The sequence below is a fragment of the Rissa tridactyla genome, chromosome 8 (genome assembly GCF_028500815.1).
Source record: "Rissa tridactyla isolate bRisTri1 chromosome 8, bRisTri1.patW.cur.20221130, whole genome shotgun sequence".
Lineage (NCBI taxonomy): Eukaryota > Metazoa > Chordata > Aves > Charadriiformes > Laridae > Rissa > Rissa tridactyla.
In genome coordinates this window covers 31,309,653-31,331,097 of record NC_071473.1, presented here as the reverse complement: position 1 = coordinate 31,331,097, position 21,445 = coordinate 31,309,653, and the positions used below count along the sequence as shown (strand labels likewise).

Sequence of the window (21,445 nt, the reverse complement as noted above, 5' to 3'; positions counted from 1 at the left end):
AGATGATAGAAAAAAGAAGATGATAGAAAGTATCCCATCTAAGGCATTCACTTGGTTCTTCAAACATCATTTAAATTTAGTCATTTAGCAAATTCAATTGCTGAAAAATTGATCTGAACTTTATTCTGTGATAGGAAGCAAATCAAAGAAACGGTGAGACAAATTTTTGCTCCAGTAAAAACAATGTGAAATTCTCCTTGGCTTTAGTGAGACCAAAATTTCATATGCCAATCTATTTCAGCCCCAGAATTAGAGAATTCAATAGCACATGTGGGGTGGGTTTTTTTTGTGGTTTTTTTTTTGATTGTTTGTTTAATTCCTAATTCTGATTTATGACAAAGAAAGAAGGGAGTTTCCAAACTAATGTCAAATCTGGTAATGAAAATTCAAAGAAGCTGATAAACCGACACATTTATTTTTTCTATTTGTAGCGTATCTTGATTCAACCTGGCAATTATTAAAGACAAAGAAACCATTTGTATTTATTTTTAGACCTACTTTTTGATAAAGTGTACAGTGGGCTATACTGGTTATATGCTATTGAAAAATTGGATGTATTATTACTCTGGGATTAGGGTAAAGAAAATTGCATTATCCTCAATTTGGCTAGCTTTGGGAAAACAGGTATGTTTATTCTCATTTAGTGGTAAATTTGATAAACAGTTATGCAACTATGTGATCAGCATCTTTCTCAGATGTGCTTTTTCCATGTTTTGGACGTGAGTTCATAAAGATTAAACCTGCAGAAGTAGTGTTAAAAGGAGGTTTAACGCTCAGGTCTGTCAAAGATTTCTTTCTTCTTTCCCAGTTTTGCAACATGTGCCTGGTCACTAGCTTCCCGTCAATTGTGTGGTTACAATTGCTGAATTGTCATGGCTTTGTCTTGGTTCTTTTTGCTTGAAAGAAACCTGTCAAATGCAACTAAGTAGTCAAGAAACTCCAAGTTTGCATATCTCTTGAGCTACTGACTTTTTTAACTGCATATCTTCAGATCATGGAGAAAAATATTGACTGATGCACCTGAGTTAAATCATGGCTTGGTGTGTTGATTACCTTCACTCTTTTTGTTGGGATTAAGGGGAGAATACTTCTATAAGTGAAAATACAGAATGATGCCCCCACAAAACAGGCATGTTTTGGGGGTTGCAAATATGATGTAAACCTCAGTGAAAGAAAGGTTGGTAAGGATAATTGCTATCAGAACTGGTGTCCGGATTTACTTCAAAGCAAGGTAATAGCCAAGATAATTGAAATGGAGATTGATAACAGAAATTGCTATTTCTAGGCCACCTAAACAAAAGGCTTCTTTCAAATAAATCATGCTGGTAGATAGATTGCTCCTTTGCAATAAAATGCTTTGGCTTCAGAAGTCCAGCTCATCTTCAAATAAAACATTCAGTCAGCATCTAGTGCATCATTTGCAGCAAAGACAGATGTTGGCACAGAATTCAAACATGTTTGTCAGAGATCAAGTAGGGGAAGAAGTGACTAGAAGATGGCTTAGCTGCTATACCAGGCTACACAACCAAAACTGTGAAGGGCGATTTTGATCACAAGACCTGTTTCTATTTGCTTTACTGTGTTCACAGTTGTCACTTAGACTGGTTGATTTGTGTAATGATGTTCTGGTATGCAGTAATAGAGGAAAGCAGCATACATTTGTTTATGTGTGGAGGAGGTATGCAGCAAGGGCATTGCCACAGAGGACTGACTCAGGGAAAGATTAAGATTCTTTAAGGGAACCCTGATGGACAATGTGGTAGATCTGTAGATCATGTAAGTGGATCAGAGTAATGTGATGGAATGTAAGTTTAGTCCAAGCTTTCTATGTATTGACAGAGTAATTGACTGACCACTGATGGTGCAGGGAAGCTGTGAAGGTTGGGGTCTCTGCTGGTGGTTTAATGTCCTTATAAGTCAAGGTTCTTGTTAATCTAAAATACAGCTGAGTCTGAACCATGCACAAGATGGTAGTCTCCAGTGTGATCGTGATGGTTGTAAGGACTGATTTGTTCTCTGTCTTTTTAATCTGTGGGAGCACAAGACCTGAAGGACTGATTCAGCTGAACTGGTTATCTGCTGAGAACAATAGTCCAGGTATGATGGACTTGCTCCTCTCCAGAGATTGGCAGTGATTGGACTGAAGGATGGCATGAGGAACCACTGAGGGTAGAAAGACAGACAATTGCTGAAATGTGAAGATCCGTGGAGAAGAAAGAGACTTTTATGTACAGAGAGGTAAGGACTACCTAGCTGTAAAGACACTTTTTATAACTGATGGAGGGAATTTAAAAGTTACCTAACTCTACATATATATTCATACCATATAGAACTAAACTAGAGAGATGTCGCACTGAAGAAACTAATTACCGAACTAGGCTGGCATATTGAATAACAGCTGAGTCAGTCTATCATTATGTACACGGCAGCGTTGGTCAGATGGGCACAGACAGACGAGACGGCCCATTGGAGAAAGGGACTGAGTTCTTGTGCCTGGGTGTATCACTCACTGGAGTGGGTATATGCCGTTTGACCACTGGAAGAGTTATGCACTCCTAGCCGCAAAGGCTACGATAAATATGCATCTGTCAAAACTTCAACAGCATCTTCTTTAATGCTACCATCAATCAAAAGCATTTTCCTGTATAAACCCTTTGGAATCTTTGATGAGAAGATAACGAGCAATTACCTTTCTCATTTAAAATCTAGCAAGCAATACTGATATGATTTAATTGTGTTTTGAGAAATTATTGTAAGTGCTTTGGGTTTTGAACATTATTTTACTGTTAGTTTATTAAGATAATCACTTCTGAAATGTTAAGAAAAAAGGCAGAGACAAAGTTCTTTGCCCTGAAGGAGATTGCCATCATGTGAAGAGACAGACAATACAGTACAGCCATGAATAACAAACAGCTTTACAAGACAGCATCATATCTGTGTGGTTATAAAAAGCAAACAGCTTCTTCTCAATAAATTAATTCTGTGGATTATTGACTTTGTGTTGCCTTTGAGAGGCTTTATATTAGACATATATTTTTCACCCAAGCACTATGCTAAAGAATAATAGCATAAGGTTTTATTGCTTTGGTTAACACTGTGGTGTGTATGAACATCCTTAGAAATGTAAAAAGGATGGTATGTCTTGAACCACTTTTTATTCCATTAAACATTACAGGACCAGGCTTTCAACAAGAGCCAGCTGAGGTTTCTGAAATATTTTTTTGATTAAGGGCTATATTTTCGGCTTTAAGACCAGCTTTCTGTTGAGATGCCTAAGAGATGTAGATATGTGTCAAATGCACCTAGGTACTTAAGTACAATGATTGCTCCTGGTTATTTACGTAGACTTTGATGCTTACCTAGTTTTGACAGCCCTGCTGAATACCTACCAGTGTTGTTAGGCACTTCAGTGTCTTCAAAAACCTGATTCACTTTTAGGATGTGGAGTGTCTTACTAACTTCAGCCAGATTATTCATTCATACTTTTGGATACAACTTATGTACTTAGCTGGAAAAGGTATTTATGTTTTTCATTTTACAGAATCACAGAATGGTAGGGTTGGAAGGGACCTCTGGAGATCATCTAGTCCAACCCCCTGCCAGAGCAGGGTCACCTAGAGCAGGTTGCACAGGAAAGCGTCCAGGCGGGTTGTGAATGTCTCCAGAGACGGAGACTCCACCACCTCTCTGGGCAGCCTGTGCCAGTGGTCTGCCACCCTCAAGGTAAAGAAGTTCCTCCTCATGTTGAGATGGAATTTCCTGTGTTCAAGTTTGTGCACATTACCCCTTGTCCTGAGTTTCAGTTTTGTCATAATTCTCATTAAATATTTGCCCCAGTCCTGTGAGTCAAGTGGTAACATCTTTCCATTTTACTCTTTGCAGAATGACATCTAGCTTTGACTATTAGCAAATTGAATTATGCAGTATGCTAAGTAATGAACTAATCGTTTTCAAAGGTGTTGAACCTTCTTTGGCTACGTCACTTTTATATGCAAGTGATGCGACTACAAGGCTCCTATTAGCAGCAGAATTAGCTCTTTTTACAGTAGCATAAATGACAGAAAAACTGGATAACTTGGCTCAGTACAAGCTTGCAAGGTATTTCTGCCCATCTGCTTCAGAAGTTGAGCACGCTACCTGGCGGAATTGGAAGTGCTCAAGATGTAAGAATGATTCCTAAATCAGTGCAAAGTACTTGAAGAGCTGATGAAAGTGATCAAACACAAAGGCCACCTAAATGTGAGAATTTTCCAAATGCACTTCGCTTATTCAACTAATTTAAAATATCACTGAACTGACATGAATTCTCTAAATATTTAATCAGAGGAAAGCTACAGGCTCTTTAGACGTTTCTGTGCCACTGTCTAATGACTGGAAAACCTACTTATTAGGAATTAGGAAATCTGAATTCTTTTTATTCATTAGATTAATTCATAAAACATAATTTCTGCAACAGATGGCTTGCTTTCCCTTCTCTGAATCTAAGACATGGAAAGCAATGAAGCCCTGAATAGAAAATGTTAATAGTTACCAGGTAAATACATCATCTCTTCCTAGGATTCAGAATGTACAAACTTCATAACACTTGATTCTGTTAGCATCATGCTAATTTTTAAAACAATTCTTTTTTTTTTCCTACAGATGCTGTGTCTTATACCTCTGAAGTATTGATCTTTTATAGTCCCTGTATTTAGAGAGCTTAATCTAAAATTTTCCAAAGCAGGTTCAAATTCTATAAACACCACATGGAAGGACATATTTAAGACAGTAATTATCGCTTTACGGTCTAACTAAAACTGTTCCTTTTAGTCTAATTGCAATTGTATTGCAGAATTTTATTCCTTTGCACAATTTTTTTTAAAACTGAAAATCAAAGAAAAATATTACTAAATGCCACCTCTGCTGATACTTCTTTCATTGTTGTGCTTGGCTTGACTGTTCGCTCTCTTTGTAGACAAAATATCTTTTGAGTAAACTGGGAGTTTTGGCTATGGAGGTATGGCTGGATCTGACCTTATTTATGTGTTTAAGTCTCTCCTTTCCACTCTCTGCTGGTAAATAAAAATTCACTTGGCCAAAGTTTATTTAGACCAGCTTTATTAAGTCAACAAAGTGCAAACCTGAAAAATCTGTTCCTGTGAAGTGAATAGAAATCCATCTCCCTAAGCCTTTTCTTATTCCTGGCACTGGTGATTTTTCTTGACTGATTCATTGTAGGGCACTGGTTTAACTAATTTGTCTTGCATAGGTATCTTTCCCATTCCATGTCCTCTCCACTAGTACAAAACAATCTTCCCTTTAAAGGTTATTTCCTAGCCAGATCTGTCATAAAGCTATCATCATTAATTTGCACTTTAAGAGTTCCTTTCACTTTTTAAAAACTATGAGATACATTCCTGATTTATGGATTACGATGTGACAGCCATCATATGCAAAGAAGATTGTTTATACTTACCACAGATGCCTTTGAAAAAGAGGGATATTTCAACCATATCCCCACTCCATCTGCTTTACATAACTATATTCAATATAGTAGAAAAACATGGCAATCTGTATTTTCCACTGGTCTCTGGAATTTCCAAAATAATTTTATCCTTGGTCTGGAATATTCAGAACCCACATACAGAAATACAGAAAGCTTGTAATACTCTATGAAATTCCATAGATTTTAGGAGTAATTTCCATAGAAACCCACTTTTAATCCTTATGCATAATTTTCCTGCAAGTGATAATTGGAAAACTGTCCTCAGATTACTGCAAATCTCATTAAATATATTTCAAAATCATGTTTTTCAGGAAAACATTAAGAAAAGCAAAATATTTTCAATGTTTTTAGAAAAAAACAACAACACTTAAGTAAGGTATGAAAAGTAGAGTGTACCTACCTAAACTAAACAGCACCAGGAATTTGAGACATACAAACTCTCGTAGATCAAACTGCAGGGAACGAAGCTTTGCTACTAGTTCTTGTGCATGGCTCATAAGATTGTTGAGGGTGGCTCCAGCTTGGGATGCTATTATGGAATAATCCACCTGTAAAAGAGAATTGTATTTCTGTCTGGTTGTCATGCCCACAGAACCACGTTAGAATGTTTCAAGCAATCACATACAACTGGGATACTGCTGGATAAAAGAATCGCTCTCAATTTAATGATGTCATCAAGTCAAGACGATTTTATTTATACACCTAGTTTAGGACAATTGTATATATTGAAAATATTATTAAACTATATATCTTAATATCACATTAATGTGAATGCTGGTTTGTCTGTATTACAATTTTTTTAGAAGCTTTATATATGACAACTGCTTATGATGCTGGTAGCTGTCCCCATATCAGTTTGTGTTATTCAGTTTGTGTCTCTTGTTCTCATTGTATTTGTAAGATCCTGTGAAGAAAGACTAATGCAGCAAGCTTTGCACCTATGCTGGGTGTATTAGCCCAGAGGGACATAACGGTATTCATGGGAAATGGTCCAGTGTCCATAACTTAGCCAGAAACGCCTATTCAAGCCCAGAAATGTCGGTGTATTCCCACAGGAAACAGAGGTATTGTGTGGGTGGTTTCTATTCTCCTTAGCTACACAAAATCCTGGTATTTGTTGGATTTGGTTCCAACAGACTTGTTCTGGCCATTCCTCCCCTGCCAGCGAAGGAGGAGCAGGCAGGTGTGTGACACAGGCCAGCTGCACTCGCATTGTCCCCAGCAACTGCAGGGCATGAAACTATTTTTTCTGGGGCACAGAAAAAAGCAGGACTGTTCTGGGGGTCTGCTGCCCTTGTCATGCTGCCCGTTCTTTCTCAGGGGAGGCTGACCCACCTATGAACTTTCCGAAGTGACACTTGTATGTAGAGATCCAACAGAAAGCTGGAATTAATATACCACATTAAAAAAAAGGTAATATTCACAAGCAAAGTATACTTAAAGCCTTTCATAGCTGACACACCCCTGGGCAATCCTTGGCTCTCGGGCAGCCTCCCCACTGCTTGCACACTGAAACTTTTTCCTGGCTAATGGCAGCCCCATTAAGGGAACGCTTCCATGTAGATGGCCGTACACTGTTACTCAGAAGATGTGCATGGTTAACTTTTGCGTGCTTTGTCACGGGAAGGTGAGCCATGAAAAAGTGCTCGGGTACGGCAGCCCACGGGAACGCCATGGTGCCAAGGTGAAGAGCAGAGGCTAGGGGTGGGTGGGAGGCTGTGAGACCGCAGCGTGGAGCAGGGTGCAACTGCTTCAGCTTGAAATGCCTTCAACTCAGCCCCGTTCTCATCAGACTGTGTTACAGATCCCCTACAAATGCCACTGTCCCGTGAAAATGGCCCGGTGTGTTGCTTGCTCCTGTGTTCGAACATCTCCTGGCCGACTGGCTGAGACCTAAACGGGCTATTGACACACTTTAAAAAAAAAAAAAATGTTTTCTAGCCTGGCTGCTCTAATATTACTAACACCTTTCTCTTTTAGGAGCCGCCGTAACAACAGGGAAATTGCTAGCCGTATTTCATGTAAGCACATGTAAGTGAAGTCTGGCTCTAAACTAAGACTAAGCCCAATGGTAAGTGCACACTTTGGGTTAATGGTTTATTTAAAGGTATCGGTGCTCTAATCCCATCTTTAAGGTCTCCCATAATAGAGTAGTTAATAAAGAACGGCCAGATATCACCAGAGGAAATGGAGCAATACTGCAAAATTTTGTTTTTCCAGGCACTGACCCCTTAAAATCTTTTTTTTTAAAAACTGTTAAGAAACATGTATTTTGAAATATGGTTTTTGATTTTAAAACTATTGAATTGATTTTGCTCAAGTATAAACAGCAGTAAAGCAAGAAAAAATCTTGAAGGCTTTAAACCTGACAAAATTTCAGCCACGAAAGACAGAGAGATGACTGAAAGGAACTAAAAATATCTTCTCCTAGTGATGACCTTAATATAATCTATAGGTTACCGACTTTTAATATGACATTTTATTTATATGCACTCTTAGTGCTCCCAAGGCATTGATTGAAGGCAACTGTAAAAGAAAAATGAAGTTACACTTTTTGTATGGATGTTAAGAATAACACTGCTCCAACTCTGCAAAGCATTTAAAGTTGTGCTCATGTTTCAATTAAGTCAATGGATTATGCTTAAGTATCCTGTGAGGTAGGTTTTATTGCTCCTTTTATACCTCAGAAAACTGAAGTAGTGACATGAAATCACTTACTCAGGGCCAAAGAAATCTGTGACAAAACTAGGATCTGGTCTAGATCGTCTGTTATTTCTCTGTCTTTCTATGTATACACTTATACATATTTCTTTATATATAAGTATATATACTTATATAAATAACAGGAAACAATAACATACCTCAAATACTTTGTACTCGAAGAGCAGTTTAATACAGCAAAACGGTTCAACTACTTCATATTGAGAAACTGGTCACACATAAATAGCAACTTTCACAACTTAATTTCCCTTTTGTAATAGTTAAGGGGGAAAAAAGCTCAAAATCCCTCACTGAGGTTCCAGTTTGTGGGGGAAATATGCTATTCATTTCATAATAAGAAGTTAAGATGTCTGGATGTCAAGAATATCAGTGGCCTTAGTGCAGCGATTATGCCATAATGGAAAAACCCAGTAGATGCCTGGATCTCCCACCATCCCTCTACTGGAGAGCTTTCAGGCAACCTGCTACTCTTTCAGGTGCATTTAATATTTGCAGCACCAGCAAATTTGTCTGGGAGGCAAGTCCTCATCTGCCACTCACCAAGAGCAGGCTGTATTAAATTTTTATATTTATTGACATTTCATTACCATAATTGACTGCAGTTGGTTCTCTAGTAGAAGGCACAGGGCTGCCTCCTAAGCAGGAGAATTGGTCCCTTGAGTAGTATTTGCAATTAAAAACAACGCAGAATGGATTTTTTTTTTATTGTGTAAATATGATGAGTTGAATTTTCAGCTTTAACTAGAGAATACTGGGTGTGCAGAAGGCTTTTTTCAAGAGTGAGCAAAATTATGAGTCAGTGGAAAGACGACCCCCAAAGGTGTCAATCAGTTTATACAAAATCAACTGTGCATGAAAAAGCCTCTGTTAATGTCTATTCTGAAAAAGTGGTCACATTAAAGAGTATCTGTCCTGCTTGCTTGGTCCTGTATGCAGAAATTGATACTAAGAGGTGTATTAACTCTTTTACCTTCCAATTTATTATTAAAAATGCTTTTAAAAGACAAAGACCGAACCTTGAGCAAAATGCTTAACTACATACAGAAATCTTAGCTTTTACTTTGTATTCTACCATTACTTTCATTTGGTAAAATCAAATCCACAACTGAAATAAATTATTCTTGCTTCCCAATTAACAGTATTGCATTTCACAGATGATTTTGACGTTGAAGATGGTATGTTGACTGGCATTTTTGAGAACGGAAACTTTGGTGAAGCTTCCGCAATACCTAATTCAGAAGTACAACGCTGGGGATAAAGTTACAGCTGCACAGACAAATGGAGGTGTGAATTCCTCCAGTACCAGTACACAGTGCTATCTTACATGATGAATATAGTAATGATGAAGAAGCAATGATAGAGGCTTAATTGGGTTAGCTTGGTACCCAAGCAGTGCAGACAGAACAACACTGAATAATTTACACTGCTGCCTGTTCTTGTCATTCTGGTGCTTAAACCGGCATGGTTAAGGTTGGTATGGACATCGCTATGTATGTTGTACTGCAAGATGTGCTGTAGTATAGCATTTGCTAACTCAAGTTCATAAATCTAAACTTAGATACTTAAAACCTCTGCTCTGCTGACACCTCACTTTGTGCTTAAAGTCCTCACAGCTTCAGCTTTCACCAGCCCTTTGGGTGCCAAAGTACCTCTAGGCATGTCCTGGTCAACCCGAGTCATGACAGTGGTAAGTGACTGTGTATCCAGCTCATGCTACAGTTGTTTTTAGATTTATGGGCTATGTGGCTTTCATCTACCTAAGGCAGCAAGAATACCAAAGGTGGGATTTGGTAGTGGCTGGAGCAACCAAGATATGGAAAATCTGTGGTCAGATCTCCAGTGAAGTAAATATGGCTATAGCCTGGCAATTGGGGTATATTTCTGAAAGTGAGAAACATCAAGTTTCTTCAGGTAAATCTGGCACATCTTGTGGATATCTTCTGATCGTGAACATTGGGGAGAAAGAGGGGAACCTTTGGCTGGGTTTGGAGAGGAAGGATTTGTTTGGTGCGTAACTCTAGGAGGCAACTTCCAGCTGGGAATCACGAGTACAAAAATGTGCCTAAGGACAGGCAGCATTCTTGTCATACCTCTCTTCTCAGCATTTCTCAAGGCTACCTCTTACAGTTACCACCTAGTTTGCTGCTGGCCTTCCTTGCGAGGCAGAGGGAAGGGCTGGGCAGATGAAGCTGCAGGCTCTGCGAGAGGGCAGGGTAGTACAAAGGCACTAGGAGCAAAGGAAGAGAAATAAAAAAGCTGGTAGTATTAGCAAGAAGGCCATAACTTAAAGGGGACTGCAGAAAGACATGGCAATACTACGTATTTTTTCTAAATTCTTCTCTTCATACAGTTGAGAGTGACTTAAACGTCCAAATCCCTTTAATGTCAGTGACAGCAAGTTAGGTCAGTGCTGAATGTTTATGAACATTAAAGCAATATATCATGGTAAAGTACGTGGATTTCAGCAGCATTTAGATATTCCGCTATTGCATAATTTCTCAACTGATAAACAGAAAGGTAAGAGAGATGGAAGTGACTAATTCTGCAGATTTTTTTCTCACATGAAGGTCTCATTTAACACAGTGAGATATTGTTTGAGGCAGAACAAAAGACAAACCTTTTTTACAACACGAAACGATACCCTGAGCTAAATAAATGCTGAGGCTGAAGGCCAGAAATGCAGGGAGCCCTTGTGCTTTTTTGTTTTGCAAATGATTTATCATGGTAATGAATGATTCTTGAAGCCAGTTCCCTGGTTTCACTGAGCTCAGACAGAAACTTTCTGGTGGAGTCAGGTGGTGGCCTCTGATATCAACTCCTCTTTATGCCCACAAAACAGAGCCTAACATTTAATGGTGGAATCAGATTCTTTACTTTTTCTAAAATTAAATTGTGTTTGGTTTCTAGGATATGATAGTGGGGTCATATGGCGTATGGAAATGTTGTGTGGAACTGTACCATCCCTTTCCAATGCTTCAGCAAGCTTGAAACAGTCTCCAGAATATGGGATTAGAGTGATTTTACTTGTTGATGGCTGTTACCGGGTACTGAATATCACGGAATGCCATTCCTTTCAGCCAGAATAGGAATTGTTCAAGTAAGGAATAAAGCCCCTGTATAATGTATAATTGTATACCTGTATAACAAACAAATGTTCTAGCAGACTAAGGCAATTCAAATCAGTGAAGGATTGATTTCATATTTAATTTAGTAAATGAGATCACTGTGTGTTTGGGGCACGAAGGCAAAGGAGGCAGTGGGTGTCTGGGTGCAGCAGAGGGACCCTGCTCTGCTCCGAGCGACCCTGGCCAGCAGAGCTGCTGCTGCTGGGGGGCTGCTCCCCCCAGCTCCCCCTGGGTTAGGAACTGCACTGAAAGCCTGGCGAGCGGCCCGCAGGGCTCTGCCCTGGGATTTGAAGTCCTGACCCTGCTGAGAAGCCTGTGCGTTGGCTCTACTACACGTCTGTGTGGATGGATGAGACTTTCTCTCAGAAGACTGCATTCAGCACAGTATATAGCAAGGACGTTAATTTACTATCACAACCATAATTACTCTTCCACTGTTTCCTGAAACATATATTTCAGTGGCAGCTAAAGTGGATATTAAACTCATTTTGGGCTTTTCATATAATTAATACTTCCATTAAAAACATTTAAAGCAGTATTTGTGTTACGTTTCTAAGCAAATGAACATGGAACAACACTTTGAAGAGGCACCTACATACAAAAATTGAGGAGGACTCAGCACGGACAAAACCAGCAGATATGCTTATATCAGGTTTGGATATATTAATTAAAATTATGATGACTTACACATCGTAAGATGCTTGTCATTTTAACATGATACACAATAATAGAAGATAATGAATTAAGTTGCCAGAGGACCTTTCCCCTAGGATGATGTTATTGTGCTTGCTAATTAGCTATAATATGCAAATAGTAGCACTCCAAAGTACTGCATTTACTTTGTCTAACTTAGTTTCAGAAAAACTAGTACATCGAGACTGGAAAAACTCTATGCCCTGCAGTTGATCATATATTCATTTATAGTAGATATATTTATGTTACAAAACACATAATAATAAAAGCATTATTAAGTTTCATGCAGATAGCTATTTTAACCAGTACCATTAAATTTTCCACTCTAGTAATGGTGACTATTGGCTTCTTCAAATTATTAGTTTGAAGATGTTAAAGTAATGTGCAGAACATAGCTAACCTAGAGTACAATAGAATCCGTTTCTTTACCAAAGTGTTGCAATGCACTTTGTGCTTTTTGTATAAAGGTGTGATAATATGGAATCATTGCTGAGTTTGAATGTCCATAAACTTCATCAGAAGACAGACCAACACTGGAATTTTTTTGTGAATGTTTAGGTAACATCACAAGGGCTGTGCTAACTCAGACTCTTTCTCAGGAGCTTTTAACCATGTAAGTTCATTTCCCCTTATTACCCTCTAATTTTATGCAAATTTCTGCTGTACTATTTTAAATCCTTTCCCATCAATGGAATACTGGATGTGCTCACTTTGAATTCCATCAGTATCACTACTCCAACTGGCGGTTGGGACAGACTGATGTCATGCCTTCTTCTTTGAGCTGGGTCTCTGAACAACTTGTCTCTCGTGCTGGGCAAGCTTAAAATCAAATATGGGATTTTACATGAATTTGTATGGAGATTATTTCACTACTATGGGACTTGTATGGAAGACTAGTAGCCTTGAAGAAATGCTGCCAGACTCCAGGCAAATAGCTTTTGTTCTCTTTAGGGGAGCAATGTGTAGAAAACACAAAAGAAATGTGTTTCCTACGAACACAACAGAATTAGCATGTGGGAAATGGAACAGTTCTGGCATGCAAGGATTCACGTTGGGTGCCCTCTCTCTGACTTTTTACTGGAACTGGAATTTTAGACTTAAAACCATAGTGCTATGATGGTTTCATGGCAACATAGCAAAGCAAATGTAAATTGGGATCAGTTTGTTCACAGGTGTGTCCATAACTACTTGGAAGGCTCAAAATGTTTAATGGTTATTTGGACAAACCTGAATCGGGCACTTTCATGATTATAACTGAATTTTTATGTGTTTTACCTAGTTTAACTGAGAACATCTAGTTCAGCCCCAAAAAGCAGCTAGCATAATATCTTCATAAAGCATGAAGCACTTTTAACAACTAGCACAACCTTGTTTTCTTTAGCTTTAGGCAGAAACCACTAGAGTGAGGAACTGTGCAAGCCTGGATACAAGAGAACAAATACTACACTGAACAGCAAAATAAAGATTGCTTGACCTCGTTTATATCCACCTTGAATCAAATTCTGTGTGTGTTTGCCTATGTAAGGATTTCTAGATTTGGCCCCTAAATGCCAATACCTCTTTTCTGCCAGCTGCAACTATGAAGTCTCACTGACTGCAATCACAAATCTAATGGAAAAAAAAAATTAAAAATATATACATAAAATAAAAAATAACTCATTTCCAAGAACATAAGAAGTAATAGCTTTCAATTAGATATCCTTTATCTTTCTATACCCTATGACTAGTGTACGTATTTTCAGTCGTTTCTTAGGATGTACAAAAAGCCTGTTTCCTTATCTGCTTTTTTTGCCAGCTCCTTTCTCTTGTCCTTCAGAGACACTCCTTCCTCTAACACTCTTGTATGCAGGATGATCTTTTTTGTGATCCAGTCATTTGTAGCCCACAGTTTGAAAGTTCTCTCTTGAGAACCTTTTCAGTGGCAAGGTGATCTTTCCTTGAACTTGCAAGTCTGTTCCCTAGACAGAATCTCCAAAGGCCTCAGCAAATACAGCTACACTGGGATAGGAGAAGCCTTCTTTGCAAGTGGGTAAGTCTAACAGAGATTACATTGCCACAGAAAATTCCCCAGGCCGCATATCGGCACCTTTCAGTAAGGTACAGCTGAAAGATCCACAGAATATCCCATCTAGGGAGAGGTTCATGCCACAAAATCGTGGTCTAAATTGAAGTTAAATTTTGAGTTGCTTCAAAACACAACGCTGTCAAGATCTTAGGTGTATCTCGTGTTCTTCTCTGGAGCTATGCTTTAGAGTACAAATGAAAGTGGAAAGATGTATTTGTGTGATGACTTTAACTAAATCAGTAGTTTCAACAATCTCAAAAAAATCTGAGATTTAGACACATTTTGGGATGGCCTTTTTAGTCTGAAAGGCTTTGGCCAAATTCAGCAGAGGGAATATTTGGCAACAATGAGTAGAGTGTAGGTATGAACAAAATGAGCAGCTTGCGTCTGGGTAGCCGAGGCTACGATTCACGTGTTGTGTGTTGACTGCTGCATGAAAATGCATAAACATGAAATATTCCATACAGAATTTAGTCTCTACTCTGTGCGTGATGGATCTTGGAAAATGGCAGTGTATTGCTGGTGTAGAAGATACAAAAGGAAAGTGCTCAAGTTGGAGGAATTAAAGTTCTATAATTAGAAATGGTCTGTTAAAATTACATGCTACGTGGCGAGCCCACAAAACTCGGCGCGTGGAGAGCATATTGGCAATGATTTACAATTAACCACCACATTGCAAATCACTCCTTAGCTGTTTTCTATTATGAAATTTGGAGAGTTGTAAAATGCATTTGTGCTACTTTGTTTCCTTTTGAAATGGTAATTGCTACTGCTGAGGGGCAGTACTTAGTGCAGAAAATGAAGTGTGCAGCATAGGGAGGAACTTGTTTCTGAGGAACTGCTGAGGAATTGTAATGATATGAAAAAAGTGCTTTCTTGAAACACGTACACACAAAAGAGCTTCGTTTATGAAACTCCAACCAAATAAATAACAAAATAAAACAAAATACAGTCTCTTTTTTTGTGCAAGGGCCAATGCTTACTACTTTGCTGCTGACTGCACTTTTTCCCCATCAAAGTGGGAACAGTGGATTGACACTGGGTAAAACTCATAAGCCAATGGCTTGAGGGAAATGCAGATGTATGGAAATGTGATAGGAATGCCCTAAGGTAATGGGGTTTGAGCCAATGCATTTGAAAATTATCAAGTGTTCTTCTAACCACTAGCCCATTTTTGATACCTAGTATAGAACTGACAGTGGTATGGCCCTGGGGAGCTGGATGAAGTTTGACTTTTGCGTCTGAAGAACAGGGACGGTGCAGCCTAAGTGAAGAAAGCAGGTATGTTCTAATTAAGTGGTGATAAGTTCCCCCCCTTACAGCTTCCCCCTTGATTGTGATTGTAAAAAGGACTGTGTTTATGAGTGGCTTTTATGGAGGGATATATTAAGGAAAGCAAGGAGTGAGGCTTCTGAGGTCTTAAATTTGCTAACTTGTGACAATAATCATGATCTCTCAGGTAATAAAGTAGGCTATCTAGCTCAGGTCCTCAGTTTAAAGTTAATATCTTTGAAAGCCAGATGATTGACTGTAATTTTGCTCATAGTACTTTGCTGGTAGCAGTAAATAAAAAACACCTACAGCACTTTTCATCAGAAGTGTCAGAGTGCTTTCCACACCTTAATCAATTAATTTTTATGAGATGGTGGCCATGGTTATTTTCCTTTCTCTACTCGAGGAAACGAAAGGATCAGGGCAGCAACCAGAAAGTATGCAGCATTCAGTGCAATCACAAAGACTTATAATGCCTGGGTCTAGAAGTGTGGCTCTCCAGAATTGTTTTAAAGTTAATACAGAGGAGACAGAGTCATAATTGTCCTTTCATAAATACATTTGAACTGGCGTTTTGTCTTAGAATGACAACAGACTGAGTTGGTGCTGCCAAGATAGTCCATCTTGACACTTAGGGAAAGAAGCAGTTGTATGGGATCACCTTGGCCAAACAAGTAACTCGCAACTGACCTACGGTGCAAAAAGGCAGTGTGCAGCAGCTGAAGCCAGGAACGGCTCAGAATAAGTAATTTAGAAGCACTGTCCAGGCATGTAGGGATGATGTTAAAAAAGACAGTGTTCAGCTAGAGTTGAGACTTGCAAAGGTTATCAAATTGCTAGTTAGCGGATGAACAAGGAAAATGTGGGACTGCTGCTGGATTCAGCTGGTGATTCAGTGGCAGCAAACACCGACCAGGCTGAGGTAGTCAGTGCTTGCCTTTGCCTCAGTCTTTACTAACAAGGTCTTCCAGGCTCTGTGCTTTGCAGCAGGGCTCAAGGAGGAAGAGAGCGACCAGCATTGGTTGTAAGTTGAAAAAACAAAGAAATTTAGACGAGAACTAAGGAAAAACTTTCTCCCCATGAAGATGGTCAGGCAGTGGTGCTGCCTGTGCAGGGAGGTTGTGCAGTTGCCATCCTTGAGGATTCTCAAAGCCCAGCTGGATAAAGCTCTGGGAAACCTGGTTCGAGCAGGGGGTTGGACTAGAGACCTCTTAAAATCCCTTCCAGTCTGGATTATTCTGTGATTTTAAGATTTGTGACTCTGGCAATTCTAGATATTTTAAACCTTCTGCTTAACTCACCCAGCTTTGTCCATATAAATAAAAGAGGTTCTTCAATGAATGATTTTCACCCATGAAAATTATTTAAATAGGTGATGTTTTAAAGTAAATGTTTTTGAATGACAAATTGCATACAACTTGCGTGCTGGCATAGAAGTACCTCTGCAGTACCTCTGTATTGGTCTTTCTGTGAACACACATGCCATGCACAGCCCAGCCAGAGCAGGCGCAGTCAGTGCAGCCCACTCTGCAATCTGGCTTTTCATCTAGGGTGACGGTGACCAGAGCTGAATGACATCAGGACAGCACAGTGGCATTACGAGTAGATTTCAGACTCATTCCAGTTTCAAAACCAGCACACACAGACTGCATATTTGCTTTCAGGTCTGGTGTCTCCCTATTTCTCAAGGAGAATCTGTGGTGCATATATGGGAGTATGTTCTTCAGCCATTAGCAAGTGTGAAATGGGAAGGAGTCCATCCATAAGGAAAGGGACTGACTGCATTGTTCTTGTTTGCTGTTCTTGTAATATGGCCCCTTGCTCTCCAAGGAGCCTAAGTGTGAAGAGGAATGTACAGAAGATGAGGGGAGACTCTGGGGGTGCTTGCAATGACTTCAAAATGACAAACTTTGGCAAAGAAAAGCAAAATTGGGTTGAAAGGAGGATTTACTACACTTATTTGACAAACCTGGGGCAAAAATGGCTGAGATCAGTCCAATTTAGCCAGGTTTTAACTTAGTTGTATATTTCCAGGCAGAATTATAGTCTCCAACTTCCAAAACCAGCTGATGATTTGCAGCAGTACATTTAATAAGCATCCTGCTACCTGTTGTCCAATGGTGATAAAATGCTCTGCTTTGCCTTGAGATCATGTACAGCTGGGGTTCTTTGCAAGAAAAGATAAAAGTGGCTAATGAGGTAAGAATTATTACTGTAGAAAAATGGGGACAATGGCTAGAATCTAAGGGTATTTAGGTGTCTCTAATGATTTCAGTGGGACTTAGGTACTCAGTACCTTTAAAAACTAGCTAATCACATAGCAAATGAAACACTAATTTAGCACTTCTCTCAGGAATAGAAAACTGTCAATATACTTATAGCTTTATAAACAGACGAATAAGCAAGGACCCTTTGTGGTAAATAAAATAATTGCTGGTACAATTGTCCATATTTTACAGATGATGAAACGGAAAGGGGATCAGTCATTTTCCTCAATAGCACCAATATAAATGAAGAGTAATGCAACGTATTTTATCTCATATAATTGGGGGCTACAACTTTGACTCAGATAGGTTAGTGACTTTCCACAAAGGAGCAGGAGTAAGTTCCATGGCTAGAATTTGAATTTTCCCGCTTTTCTTGGACAAGTTGATAATTTCTCCTTTCTACTGTACCCCTGTTAATCATAACTGCAAACAGTTATTTCTCCTGATTCTTATAACACTTGTTCTTAGTGTTAAGAAATGGCTACAGTTTTAAAATCATAACTGAAGCTGTAAGCAGATTCCACAACATGCGGACACACATGATGTATCTTAGAAAAAGGAGCTCTTTCCCATTTGTGTATAAACTGAGGCAATTCTGTTTGCAGGTACTTAAATACCAATGGGCCATTGTTTTCACTTTGAATCAGGGACATAACATACAGGCGCACTTTGCTTCTCTTCGATACTCTGATTTTTTTTTCTGTTAAAGCCAGAATAAGAATTTTAGGAATAAAGTTCTTATTTTACTGTCAAGTTCTTTGTGCTTTGGAAAGTATGAGGGAGACAAAACTTTCTATTTCCTTTGGGTTTTCTCACAGTTTTCCTAATATTTGCCACATTATTGCTCTTGCATTTTGGGAGAGCTATGCATCTGACACCTGAAGAAAATTACCCCTTGGAAAGCTGTGCAGAAACTGCAGGGTGAATAACCTAAGACAGTGCTCCTGAGACAATATCTGCATTTATAGCCTATGGACTGAATAATTTTCCTGGGATTAGGTGTCTCAGCTGCCCCGTTTCTCACACATGTGCATACTTCTCTAAAAGCAAGATATTTCTGAGGTAGTAGCTGCAGGTTCTCTAGGTTTCTGACCTAGCTAGTGATTCTTTTGAGTAAACCACAATTTTGAAGGGAAAATAAGCTAGAATTGCTTAGACCTAAAGCATCAGGGTTTGGAGTGGTGTTGTTGCTGTCAGAAACCATTTTAGCCCCCAGGAAATACAACTTCTTGAGAAACACTTCTCATCTGCTATTTTTCAATCACTGAAGTATACAAGTATATTTGAAAAGCAAAGTGCTTATAGTTATATCTGCTTTTATAAGTTTAACTGTAATCAGCAGACTAGGAACAGAGTGCACAAGTCATTTTATCTACATTATTTGTGGAGAATCTCTGAGAACACAGGAGTGCTTCTGACCAAGTTAAACTCCTGCTATTTTGAAAATTATTATTAAAAAGCCATCAATACTTTTCTGACCCACATACTCACTTGTTGCCCGGTAACCAGAAGGATGGAGCCTTCTTTCCCATGTACCACTTGCCGATATATGTGATCTAGAATTAAGAGTTCACTCCAGCAGTTCTGAAGCAACTTCATTTGGTCATCAACCTGTAAAGCAAACAAGAATGTTGGTGGCATCACTCTGGGAGTAAGTCTTACATCATATTACAGAGGCAGTCCTTCAAGCAGCTGGTTAACAGAAATGCTATCAAAAATTATTCATCCAAAAAATTGCTATTCTCAGCTGAATAAACAGGGCACTGCTGAAACCCTTACCCGTAAAATGTATAGAATATTTACTACTGATTACATTCCAGGAAAGCAGGACTAGGACATTGTTATGCAAAGAAATAATAATAGTATATTTATGAAATGCTCATGGAAATGGGATATTATTTTTACCCCAAACAAGAATAGCAGAAATAACGCTAATGTGAACTTTCCTGTACTCTTCATCCTTAAACCTCCGCTTATGGAAATAGTAAAGAATCAGCAGATTCAAGTACATTATTGCTGCAACAAGCCCAAGTCAGAGATTGGTTCCTTGCAAAGGAAAAAGTGAAGAGCGAGGTAAACACTCTAAGAATGGTTGTGATACTATGAAAAAAAAAAAGAAAACTTCTTCATAAACAGAAGCTGAGCGGCTTCAAGTGCCACTGTTAGGTAAAGGAAGAGCTGTGCACAAGGCAATAGCGAGCAGTGAGACATTTCACTGACTGTGTTTGGTAACAGAGGGAACATATTGGGCACTCAGCACAAGCAACCTACATTAACTTTTTGTGCAATGTTATTTGGGATGTGCATATTACAGGACAACAAAGGATATCACTAAACTGGCTCCCGTTGCAACTGGATTGCATTCAGTTTTATTCACTTTGAAGACTGAAAAATAATTAAGATTTCCACGGAAATGGGAGAAAAAAATTCACAAATTAGTGGAAGGCAGGCTATGAATTTAAGTCATGGTAAGCATCCATATCCTATGGACCTGTTCTTACTGAGCTTACTGATTTCTTCCTAAAATCAGAGTCTTTGATTTCAGACATGTGTCCTGAAAGAGTTAAGAGATGCATACAATAGCCTTGCTACAATTAAGTCTCTGGTGCAGATATGGTAATAGCATGTATATAGTTAAAAGGAATCTAAGAACCTGCACAGATAGTAATTGAACAGATTAAAAATGCTATAAATTAGGAGAAGTAAAAAAGAAATTAGCAGAGAATATTTAAAGTGGAGAAATGCCTAGAATTTCTGAGACATGGAACTATTCATATTGCTTTCCAGGGGTTCTAATTTCAATTGATTTAGAACTACTTTTCATAATGCACATGAAAACTCATTGTGAGGAGCAATCTTGCATGAGCTGAATTAGATAATGAAATAGATGTTTTCAAATTTTATCAGCTACGACCTGATGAATTTTTGAACTTTATTCTTTCAAGCTTGTTTTCTGCTTGTGTGGTAGAGGAGGAAGGCATATTTGTTACTAATAGCTTTTTGTAGTGTCACCTGTGAATGTTACCTAGTATTGTCTCCCTCTTTCCAGTCACTTCTCATGCAGCTCAGACTTTAACATCAAAGTCTCTGTTTGCTTCCTTCATTCATCCTAACTTCACTTCTCCCTGCTCACAGTCTTCTCCCAACTGTTCTTGTCCCAGTTTCTCCCCCTTAGGTACTTGTCTTAAATTATTCCCGCTTGCTGGACTGTGCAAGCAAATGAAATCAGGGAAGAAAGGGAGCAGAAAACTTTTAGCGTATCTGTGCCAAAATAATATCTTAAGGTTGCAAAATCAAGCACTGCAGAATTAGTTAATGCTTGCATTAAGATGGTCTGTCCTATTCTTATCTTCAATCTGCATTTGTGTTATAATAGATTTTAATGCATAGATACAAAAGGGCTGAATTATGCAAATGCTCTCAGTTCTGATATTTCAAATATGTGGCATACTTTGGCTTTCCAGTGTTAGGAATAATCTTTTATCACAGCTGCTCTTCTGCCTACAGTCACAGTTAATACATGTATGTTCAGATAACTCCTACAAGATAGATATCCACTGGCGATAGAGACTGAGGAAAGAAAGAGGTGTGGACTCTGTAGAAGGATATATTACTAAGTCAAAGTAAAGCTAGTGCTACCAAAAACTCAGCCTGTGCTGTCTGTGCCCATGGTAATTCATTTCTGTTCAGATCACAGAGCAAGGCTGATTCTGTATTAAAGATCTCTTCCTCTGCCCACAACTTGTAATTGACTACAAAACCATTTCAGCCAAGTGACTTGTTAGCTCAAGAGAGGACAGTAAATTGCCACATTGAT

The 21,445-nt window shown here is 38.8% G+C and overlaps 1 protein-coding gene across 4 annotated transcripts in view; it reads right to left on the bottom strand.

The window, feature by feature from the left end:
- Window positions 1-21,445, bottom strand: part of NR5A2 (nuclear receptor subfamily 5 group A member 2) — a 97,926-nt gene that overhangs the window by 24,289 nt on the left and 52,192 nt on the right. For all 4 annotated transcript variants that reach the window (XM_054211426.1, XM_054211427.1, XM_054211429.1 and 1 more), the window contains 2 exons: window positions 19,120-19,239; window positions 5,886-6,033 (listed from right to left, as the gene is read on the bottom strand). In XM_054211426.1, the coding sequence (XP_054067401.1) occupies window positions 5,886-6,033; window positions 19,120-19,239 (268 nt within the window). The remainder of the gene's footprint in view (window positions 1-5,885; window positions 6,034-19,119; window positions 19,240-21,445) is intronic.